This window comes from Pagrus major, chromosome 1 (assembly GCF_040436345.1).
Source record: "Pagrus major chromosome 1, Pma_NU_1.0".
Taxonomy (NCBI): Eukaryota; Metazoa; Chordata; class Actinopteri; order Spariformes; family Sparidae; genus Pagrus; species Pagrus major.
The window spans coordinates 1864965-1876551 of NC_133215.1; the positions used below are offsets into that span (position 1 = coordinate 1864965).

At 40.4% G+C, this 11587-nt stretch overlaps 1 protein-coding gene across 1 annotated transcript; it reads right to left on the reverse strand.

Moving 5' to 3' along the window:
- Positions 1 to 807: 807 nt before the first annotated feature.
- On the reverse strand, positions 808 to 10694 carry LOC140997485 (protein NLRC3-like). The gene is made up of 10 exons (XM_073467413.1): positions 10529 to 10694; positions 10255 to 10419; positions 9710 to 9823; positions 8473 to 8554; positions 8157 to 8385; positions 6282 to 8079; positions 5707 to 5880; positions 4470 to 4598; positions 1967 to 2055; positions 808 to 1732 (listed from the first exon to the last, which is right to left on the reverse strand). Exons 1-10 carry the CDS (start codon positions 10651 to 10653, stop codon positions 1167 to 1169), a joined length of 3471 nt encoding a protein of 1156 aa, XP_073323514.1. The 5' UTR covers positions 10654 to 10694; the 3' UTR covers positions 808 to 1166.
- Between the last annotated feature and the right edge of the window lie 893 nt (positions 10695 to 11587).

Consider the following 11587-nt stretch of genomic DNA (forward strand, 5'->3'; position numbering starts at 1 on the left):
GCTCTGTAACAGTGTGTTAATAAGTGTCGCTGGGTCTCGTCTTCATCACAATAAATCACAGGACATATTTCAGAGCATCTCTACTGCTCTCTCTCAAGCAAAGAATATCAATCATCATTTCTACTTTAATTCTGGAAACTACTGTACAAACACATTTCTAATTAAAGGCTTTGTTAAATACGAAAACCAAGATATTCCACCTTGTTGTTGACCAATTATTCAAATATTAAGAAAATAAAACAATAACTTGATTCTGGTTATTTTAACAAAACCATTTATTAGAGAATCATATTTGTTCAATGTTAAATAATCATTATATTTGGCTGATAAAATAGTTCTTTGTGATTGGTTATGTGTGTTGAATATATTTTCAACTGATTTAAACATTCACAAAAACAGTTTTTAACATTTTGAAACATTGATGAGGCTCAGTGTCTTTAATTATAACACATGATACTTCCCTGAACTCTCACCAACATCAACAAGACAGAAGATCAGCTGTGAGGACCCTCCAACACTCCTGCAGCTCAGCAGCTGATGTGGACACTTCAAGCCTCCAGGTCACATGACAAAGGACGAAGGAGACGTCTGGTGTCCAACACATATTATATTCACACACTGTGATTTTTATATAACAGAGAACAATGTGGGGAAACTCATCAGACAGGAAATATTCAAAGCACATTATTGTTATATGTTTTTAAAAGGGCTCTTTAAATGTAGACTCAGTCTGAACTGACTCCTGTGGTCCTCACAACTCTGAACTTATTCAACTCAACTAGTAATAAAAAACATGTGGAGCAACAAAATCCATCTAATTTATTATGTTCTTTACCAGCAGAACATTATTTTAAAGTATTGAGACTGAGAATGTGTCAACAACATGATTCTTTATATACAGATGATGGAAATGAACTGAAATAACTAGAATGAAAAACAATCTGATGATCGACTTCATGAACAATAATAACTCATCTCAGTTACAAAAACTGTGGAATCATATTTGTACAAAGTCAAATGATCAGAACATATTTTTACACTTTCATGTTTGTGGACCTGATTTACACCTTCACACACAACTGGATGTATGTGTGTGTGTGTGTGTGTGTGTGTGTGTGTGTGTGTGTGTGTGTGTGTGTGTGTGTGTGTGTGTGTGTGTGTCCCTCCTACAGAGACACTGAGGAACCAGATGTCCAGAACATGAACCCAGGATAAAGAGGTTGAGTGAATGTGGTGTTGAAGGTGTGGAGGTGGATCAGTGAGTCAGAGGAGACTCTGTAGAAGGACAGAGTGCCAGCAGGACAGTCCACATACACTGCTACTCTGTTAGAGACAGAGGAGGAGGAGGAGGAGGAGGAGGAGGAGGAGGAGGAGGAGGAGGAGGAGGATGAGAGGACTGTTTCTTTGTTATTGTGCCAGACAGAGTAACGACCTTCATCAGAGCAGCTCAGACTCCAGGACTGATTATTCCCTCCAAAAACACAGACATAACTGATTCCTCTCCTCCTGATTCCTCTGTAACTCACTGATATTTGAACCCCTCCTCTCCACTCGACCTCCCAGTAACAGCGACCAGTCAGACCATTTCTACACAGCAGCTGAAGGAAGTCAAACCTCTCTGGATGATCAGGATATGGCTGCTTCTCTCTCACAGATGTCACCTTCCTGTTGTTGTCAGACAGTTTGAGGTTTGTGTTCACTGTGTTTGTGTCCACTGTGAGTTCACAGACATCTGATGGAGAGAACAAGACACAATACAGCAGCAGTTTATCATCTAACACAGCTGATGGTTTATTTGTTGCTTTATTAACAGACTGACTGTTAATTAGATCAAAACTTCACAATGACTCATATTTTTGGATCTTCTTTCAAACTGACAGTTGAATGCAGATACACAAGCTTTAGATTTAAACTACTTTAACATGTGCTGCCTTGTTTTCATCAGTCAAAGTGAACACACACTTACACTTCCTCACACCAGGTTTCAGCCACTGCTCTCCACCATGTTCCACCCTGGAGGAAGAAACAAAGTCAGAATGAACCTTCAGAAGCTTCCTCATCAATGATCTTCATAAAGCTTCACTCAGATCACCATGAAGACAAAACAGCTGCATTTATAAAACACACTTCATACACACACTCAAACTTTACATCAAACATTCACAAACAACAACTAAATAATAAAAAGCTGGTCGACTGAATAATGACTGAATAAATTCATTTTCCTGACATTTAATAATGCGAAGTGACAGAATGGACCGCAGTGGAAAATATATGAAACATAAAATAAAACTACGACTGAACTTTGAACCTCGACTTTTAAAACAAAACAAACGAGACGTCCTCAAAGTGTTCAGAAAAAAATCCTGACAACTGGACAAACTCCTTCTGATGAACATCAGGTCAGATCAGGTATCTAAACACTTTCTGACAGCAAACTTAATGCTTTTAAACATCTTTTAAAGAAAATCAAAGAACATTAAATAACCTGTCAACAACTTATGAATGCATGTTGGAGCTGGCGGATATGAAACGATCTCATGTTGACCTGAATGAACTGTGTTCTCCTGTTGTGTCAATCATGAAACAGAAACTCTTCACACGTCTCAAACTAAATCTTAAATGTCTAAATGTTGTAGCTTTCATTCACAGCTGGCTTCAAATAATTAACTTGAACAACAGAAATGTGTAAATAATAACTCAACATGAAGAACAACATCACTGCGGAGCACTATAGCACGTTAATACTGACAGGCTGTTAAAACCTCTCCACGTAAAACTGAAGTCTTATTTCTACACTGAACTTTATAATCCTGTTATCTCACAGTTAAATATGAGAAAAGCTTCAATCACTGATGACAACACACTGGTTTTAAACATCAGGGTCCAGATATCATCACTGGTGGAGTCTTTGCTGTCTGTCCTGTAGGGGGCAGTGCTTTTTATAATGTAGCTCTACTTACAAACAAACTCTGGTAATTGTGTGACGTGTGCTACATGTTGCTATCAGCTACATCACCAGAAACTACAACTCAAACATGAATGAGAGTTGAAACACTTGACACACATCAGCATCATCTGAACTAACATGCAGCACAAAGTTTAACTAAATAAAAGATGTCGTCCAGCTTCAGATCACACAGATAATTACAACCAAACAACTGGACTCACACAGAGAACGTTCAGACTGTCTGACCTTCAGCTGACAGCAAACGAGATCACATCCTCAACAAAACTGACTCTGTTGTTCTTTGACTTCATGAAAATGACTTCTTCTCTCTTTTATTTAGCTGTTAACATTAACATCTGCAGTTGTTGTAGTGGAAATTCTCTTTTGTGAGGTTGAGAGTTGCTAATTCCCAGAAGAATTGTAGACTCAGCGTGATGAATCAGATCTCTTTAATACATGCAGCATGGAGAGAAGACCCGAAGTGTTCTCTCCAGTCGTCCATGTTTCTGACTTAAATACAGTGGTTGCATACTTTACGACAGTCATGAATCACTTCTTCCCAAAACTACGACCCCCTGGTGTTTGTTTTGATCATGTCTTTCCCAGGGCAGTGACCCTTTGCTGTTTTATTGAAATGTAAATGTCATCATATCTACCTTCCTGTAACACCTCAGGAAAAGAGAATTGCCCCTCATATGACTTTCTGACACTTCTCCCCTCCTCCTCTCACATCCTGATATGGTCTTTACAGTACATTGATTACTGAATGGAAAACTATTTAGTTTCTCACATTGTGGACATGTTTTCTCCCCTTCATCTGTTTAAACAGTTCATTAAAGTGCAGTGAGCTCCTGCTGAAGAGGTCACCAGTTTAAAAAGACCTCTCTCCTCTCAGTCAACTTGATTTTGCTGAGAAGACTCCTGAAAGTTTTATGACTTTCAATAAAATGTATTTACTTCTACATGAGAGCAGGAAGCTTTCTGGCCAAAAATAAAAAGATGAGAGGAAAGTTACACTCATGAGTGACACACAGCTTTTATATTTACATACATAACATTAAATAATGTGACTTTTCACGAATCTGGTCATTATTTTTAAAATTTAAGATCTTTTTTACAAATAACACAATGAATCTCCAGAACAACTAAATGTACATTGAGCTGAGCTGTTTTTCGACTTCTGTTTCCACGATCAAGAATCAACTTTAAACCTCTTGATGAGTTTTTATTCTGGTTAATCAACACTGAACGTTATTTGTCAAATAGAGTGTGTTACAGTGTCATTAAATGATCAACAGCAGATGGTGGTGTGATGTTAGTCAGGTCAGTCTCAGTGTGGACAGGGACTCTCAGCACATCAGTTACTGTCTTCACTGTTATCAGCAGAGCTGCTGGTTCAGACTGTGAACCAACAGTCCTCAGCTTGTCAGTGTGACAGAGAAACAGTGTGTGAACTCCTGTTGTCTGTTCATACCTGAGAGTGTCCAGTCTCCAGTCTGGATCCTCAAGTCCAGCCGACAGCAGCTTCACTCCTGAGTCTCCTGGATGATTGTAGCTCAGGTCCAGCTCTCTCAGATGGGAGGGGTTGGATCTCAGAGCTGAGGCCAGAGAAGTACAGCCTTCCTCTGTGATCAGACAGCCTGACAGCCTGGAGTGGAAGAAGAAGAGCAAAGTTGAGCTGCAGAGTTTGAGGAAATATTGGATTTAAAAGTTAGCTTCACCTAAGGAAAACATTCCTTCACCATTCTCAGGTGACAGCATCTGTGACATCATAAAAACACCTGTGAAGACAGAGACTGAATCACAGAGTGCTGAGGTTAAAAAAGGGGCTCCACCAACTCTTTGGTTAAATATCTGTCTGATGTTCCACTTTGTTCAGCAGCTAGTCTCTCACTGTGTCTGTCAGCTGTTTGCTGCTGGGCAGGTAGTGTACAGAGGGTCTATCAGAGCTTGTTTGATGAAAACAGCTGCTGCGGAAAAAGGTGCTGATGAGAGCAGAGAGACTGATTCAAAACAGTAAAGTTGTGGGTCGTAAAAACAAACAGTCTCAAGAGCTGAGGGGTAAAGCGACCTGGTGATAAGTCTCTGTGGGTTTGTCACTTTGAGCCATTCCATTCATATTACACAGACATTTAAACCACTGTTAATGTAAAAAATATTGATTAGAGCCGCTTTAATCAGCGGTGAGCAATCTGCCAAAAAAAAATTATGTGCCCAAGGAAGAGTCACAGGAAGCTATTTGGCTCCAGACTGTGACCATCAATAGAGACAGTGCGACTAAACTAACTAAAAAACAAAACAAAAAAAATATGATGACATGAAGAATGACAGGTCTCTGATAATAAAACCTAACCTTAACGTTTATGTATGATAGAGTAAGTATAAACAAGACCTAACATTATTTAAACACAGTCTAAACTATTTGTTATTTTTATCATTTCCGGTTTTAGGAGCTGCTGCAGCCTCTGTCCCAAAATAATAGAGTATAGATAATAGAGTAATATAATGGAGTAATACTCCAAAAAAAAAAAAAATATATAGAAATGTATTGTGTTTCTTGATGATTTATGTGGTGCTCATAAATTTTGCACCGGTGCTCCTAAAATTCAGTCAGTGGAACCTGTGCTACAAGTGGAAAAAGATAGTTTGGAGCCCTGCTACATAGTTTATTCATATGTTTTATTTTAAATAGATTTAAACTTGTATATCCATTAACATTTAAAGGGTTATCTCTTAAATAGGGTATGAATCCTGACCTGAGAGTCTCCAGTTTACAGTGTGGATTCTTCAGTCCAACAGACAGCGGCTTCACTCCTGAATCCTGCAGGTCGTTGTTACTCAGGTCCAGCTCTCTCAGACTAGAGGACTGGGAGCTGAGAACTGAGGACAGAGCTTCACAGCTTCTCTCTGACAGATTACAGCCACTCAGCCTGAAGGACAGTTAGTGACAAAGACAAACACTGATACTGTTTCTGTTTTATACAATATAAAACACATCACATTTCTATGGACTGGGTCTTTATATTCTCAAGTATTTACTGGGATCTGTCAATAATTAATAAAGTAATAAATTACTCCAGAATTACTCCTAAATTATAATCATATCTCTGGGATTTAGCCTGACATGAACTACAAAGTGACAGTTTTCTTCTATTTCATGGATGCATTAATCTGTAGAGGTACAATCAAACTAAATGAACAATATTCATATTTTTCAACTAATCAATCTGATGTCTAAATCTTTGGACTCTTATTTGATTGATATTTGATATTAGGAGATTCATTAGTGGAGAAAAACCCTACATGTGTGATACAGTATCTGTTCACTTACAGAGCTTTGTTGGAGGCTTTGACCACTGGCAGCAGCCTCAGAAGAGCCTCCTCTGAAGCACAGTATTTCTTCAGGTCAAACACGTCCAGATCTTCTTCTGATGACAGTAAGATGAAGACCAGAGCTGACCACTGAGCAGGAGACAGTTTATCTGTGGAGAGACTTCCTGATCTCAGGTGCTGTTGGATCTCCTCCACTAGAGAACCATCATTCAGTTCATTCAGACAGTGGAACAGATTGATGCTTCTCTCTGGAGACAGATTCTCACTGATCTCCTTCTTGATGTACTTCACTGTTTCCTGATTGGTCTGTGAGATACTTCCTGTGTATGTCACCAGACCTCGCAGGAGAGTCTGATTGGTCGGCAGTGAAAGACCAAGGAGGAAGCGGAGGAACAAGTCCAGGTGTCCATTTGGACTCTGTAAGGCCTCGTCCACAGCACTCTGGTAGAGATGTGTTGGTTCAGGTTTGTCTCTGAATAGTTTAGACCACCGGGAGGTTTGTTTTCCTTCTGCCAGCAGATTGACTCCAGAGTTGATGAACGTCAGATGAACATGAAGAGCAGCCAGAAACTCCTGAACACTCAGATGGACGAAGCAGAACACCTTGTCCTGGTACAGTCCTCTCTCCTCTTTAAAGATCTGTGTGAACACTCCTGAGTACACTGAGGCTGCTCTGATATCGATGCCACACTCTGTCAGGTCTGATTCATAGAAGATCAGGTTTCCTTTCTGCAGCTGCTCAAGAGCCAGTTTTCCCAGAGACTTAATCATCTTCCTGCTCTTCTTATTCCAGTGTGGATCTGTCTCAGCTCCTCCATCATACTTCACGTTCTTCACTTTGGACTGAACCACCAGGAAGTGGATGTACATCTCAGTCAGGGTCTTGGGCAGCTCTCCTCCCTCTCTGGTCTTCAACACATCCTCCAGAACTGTAGCAGTGATCCAGCAGAAGACTGGGATGTGGCACATGATGTGGAGGCTTCGTGATGTCTTGATGTGGGAGATGATTCTGCTGGCCTTCTTCTTCTTTCTGAATCTCTTCCTGAAGTACTCCTCCTTCTGTGGGTCAGTGAACCCTCTGACCTCTGTCACCATGTCAACACACTCAGGAGGGATCTGATTGGCTGCTGCAGGTCTTGTGGTTATCCAGAGGCGAGCAGAGGGAAGCAGTTTCCCCCTGATGAGGTTTGTCAGCAGCACATCCACTGAGGTGGACTCTGTAACATCAGTCAGGATCTCAGTGTTGTGGAAGTCCAGAGGAAGTCGACACTCATCCAGACCGTCAAAGATGAACACAACCTGGAACTCTTCAAAGCTGCAGATTTCTTTGGTTTCAGTGAAGAAGTGATGAACAAGCTCCACCAAGCTGAACTTTTTCTCTTTCAGCACATTCAGCTCTCTGAAGGTGAATGGAAATGTGAACTGTATGTCCTGGTTGGCTTTGTCTTCAGCCCAGTCCAGAGTGAACTTCTGCGTTAAGACTGTTTTCCCGATGCCAGCCACTCCCTTTGTCATCACTCTTCTGATTGGTTCGTCTCTTCCAGGTGAGGCTTTAAAGATGTCTTCTTGTCTGATTGTTGTTTGTGGTCTGTCTGGTTTCCTGGATGCTGCTTCAATCTGTCTGACCTCATGTTCATCATTGACCTCTGCAGTCCCTCCCTCTGTGATGTAGAGCTCTGTGTAGATCTGATTCAGAAGGGTTGGGTTTCCTGCTTTAGCGATCCCCTCAAACACACACTGGAACTTCTTCTGAAGGTCAGATTTGAGTTGACGTCGACAAACTGCAGCAACAGTTCCTGAATGAAACACAACACATCAGTGAGTGGATGTTAGTGTGAAGAAGAAAACAGTTTATTGAGGAAAATCCTCTTACTGCTCTGCAGACAGTCAGCCAGCTCCTCCTGCTTCATTCTCCTCAGGAAGTTCAGTGTGATCTTCAGAAATGCCTCTCTGCTGCTCCTCCTCTGCTCCTCCTCCTCACCATCCAGCACCTCCTCATCCTCACTCTGCCTCTCTGAGCATTCTGGGTGATCTGGACTCAGAACCTTCTGGAACTTCTTCAACTCGTTCTTCACAAAGTTGACAACATTCTCCTCAAGATGCTGCAAAAGAGTAAAACTTCAAATGTAAAATGAGACATTTAATTTCATTTGCAGCTGAAGTAAAGTTGTTGTTGGACATTTACACGCCTTAAATATGGAGTCCAGGTCTGTTGGATGCTGCTGGACAGACTGATCTTCAGGAACCTCAGAACCTTTTTGCTGCTGAACTCTGGTAAAGAACAAAGTACTGTGATGTTTTCTCAATATAAACACATACACATGGTTGTGTTAGAGGCTCAGAATGAAAAACTATTAGACTGCTGCAACATTTTCAATCAGCAGGGTTTCCTGTGCTACATGTTCACAGTCAGCAACACTTTTCATATCATCGTCTGATGTTCACTCTCCACACATCACCTCTGCTGTCACTCTTCACTGTGAACTAGGTTGTAATAACATCCTCATATAATCCTGCTCTTAATTTCTCACAGGACCTCACTAAAAACACTGAGTCACAAACATGTTCATGTCTAAATGTACAAAGTCAATAACATTTTCACTGCAAAAGTACAAACACATTAAACATAATCAATAATCAATATATTTTCACACTGTGTTAGAACAACTCTGTATGTTCCACACAAATCTCTTATTAACTGTTTTACCAACTGGTTTGAATCTTTTCCTTCAGTTCAGATCAGAGAGTCGAAGTCACTTTGTGTTTTACTGAACTAAGTGACTGAATCACAGCAGTTATCCTCACTGTCTTCAGTTCAGTACAATGTTCAGCCTGTTTGTCAGTTATACTTATCAGAGTTCCTCAGATTTCTTGTCAGACTGTGATCCATAAACATTGACCTCCATTAAAATCAAGCTCAACAGTCACAGTTTGAATTTCTACTCGACCTAATTGTTTACTTGTTTATTACTTCTACTTTGCTCTTGACCCACTGTAGCACTCGCCACGTTGTATTTGAGATTTTTAAGTAATCGACTGTAAAATGTCAGAAAAGACTGAAAAATGTTCATCACAAGTTTCCAGAGTCTTCATTCGGTCCAGAACTCAAAGATTTCACATTACACTGATGTAGAAGAGAGAAAAGAAACAAATCATCACATTTGAGAAGATGGAACCAGAGAGAGATCAACATCTTTAGTCCACGAATGATTTGAACATTTGATATCAAATCTAAAGGAAAATCATTTGCTCTCATTTGATCACTTGCTTCATGTATTAACTGTCATTTTCTGGAAAATCTTTAATACTAAATGTTCCTCTTTGAAGAAATCATTAAATCAGTGGAGTGAAAGTTGAGACCAACCGACAGATCGTTTTATGTCAGGACTTGATAGAAGGAGAGCTGCAGCTGGTTTACATTCTTACCTTTCTTCAGCAGAGTGGTCTCCATCCTTGAAGAAAATAGGCCAATCCATGGACCGGTCACTCTTCATTGACACTCTGCTGGGTGCAGGAGAGTCTGGTCTCTGCTGCTGAACCCTGATAGAAACAGACAGACAAACCAACGCACCTCTCAAACCTTCAACCACAAATTAATGTTCAAATGTATCAAAATCTAAAGTTGATTCAAAGAGAAGAAGTCCAGAAAAACCATCAGAGTTTGATGATCCAGTTTGGGACAATAACCAAAGTTCATATTATAAGTCAGATAAACTGGTTCTAGTAATTGTGTCATGTTGCTGATCATTCCTTCAGTTTGAAGCTACAACCCTCTTTAAAATGTGACATGATGAGATCAGAGGAGGTGGACAACATTACAGGAGACTTCTTTGAAATGATAAACATCAGTAAAACGTTGTCTGAATGTTACAGATGAAACGTTCCTCCAACAATAACATTGTTAGAACATGTAGAGAACATGATGATATGTTACAGGAACGTTCCTGCTGGCTGGGACTATGTTGACTTACTGAGTCTCTGAAGGACGTTTTCCTTTAAACACTAATGGTGGATTCATGGACCAGTCACTCTTGATGGACACACAGCTGGGTCCAGGTCCAGGTCCAGGTCCAGGTCCAGGTCCAGGTCCAGGTCCAGGTCCAGGTCCAGCAGAGTCTGGTCTCTGCTGCTCTGGGCTTCAACACAACACACACAGAGCTTTGAGTGTGAATCATGATGGAGTGATTTGAGTGCTGAGCTGTGACATGGAGAAGAGTCATGGACAGTTAGAGATCCTCATCTCACCTCTGAGCTTTGGTCTGGCTGTCATGTTGCCCACACAGAGTGGTTTTAGAGGGAGGGCCTCCCTCCTCTGTCTCCTCACACTGATTCATAGCAGAGCCCACACCTTCACACAAACACAACAACATGATTTATCAGCATTCCTCTCAGTCACATGACAAACATACAGAGTCTGACTGGAGGAAACTAATGAAGCTTTCTGACACCAAATGATAAAAACACAAATCTGACAGTTTAGAATGAAGTTTAAAGTAAAACCAGCTCAACATTTAGTTTCTGACCACAGAGACCACAAAGAGCAGTTAAGACGCTTCAACAAGCCAAAATGAATATTTCAGCTCAGCAGAAGCTGCTGAATTCACGTCCACATCAAGTCACAGAGACTTTCTACCTTCATCTGTAGGAAACACTGGAGCAGAGCTCAGACTGTCAGTCCATTCATTGATCAGCTGATTGACAGATCATTACAGGACAGCAGTTTGAATGATTTACACTCATTCTTCCTGCAAAAATAACAAACATGAGCTTCAAACTACCTCACTGTCTTTATAATTTAAACCTTTGTGCTGCTGGATGTCAGACTTATTAATAGTCGAGTCTAAACAGCTGATGGATTGTTAGAAAAACTGCTGAAACTAAGTTGATAATGAAGATAATGGTCAGCAGAATCCTGAACTGTGAAAATGTGATCAGACCCAGATATCAGATTATAAACAGTCTACACTTGTTTTAATTATGAAAGGACGCCTGTTTAAACACTTCACAGACGATCTGTGAGTCTGTTTGTGGTTCAACCTCCATTTTACATAAACTCTCATCATATCAGTGTTTTGCTGTTTATGAATCAGCTGAGCAGACATGTTGCTCCTAAACTACATCAATACATTGAACACATTAACAGTCAAACAGGAGAAAGAAGTACAAGACTTCATTATTGATCTGTCAGATCTTTAGACTGTCAGGGATTCACATCTGTTCACATGACATATTGTATTTGATTCACTGTTGTGTGTGTAGATCAGAGAAGTCAGAGAATTAACAGCTGATCAAGGTTCAGTCAAA

What these genes read in the sequence shown, in the direction of transcription:
- LOC140997485 (XM_073467413.1), bottom strand. Translation starts at nt 10,653, where the DNA reads ATGTTGTTGTGTTTGTGTGAAGGTGTGGGCTCTGCTATGAATCAGTGT. An exon ending in GACTCAGGAGTGAAGCTGCT is followed by an intron (nt 2,056 to 4,469) that starts GTCGGCTGGACT and finishes ATCATTGATGAG; the next exon opens with GAAGCTTCTGAAGGTTCATT. An exon ending in GAAACCTGGTGTGAGGAAGT is followed by an intron (nt 1,733 to 1,966) that starts GTAAGTGTGTGT and finishes TCTCTCCATCAG; the next exon opens with ATGTCTGTGAACTCACAGTG.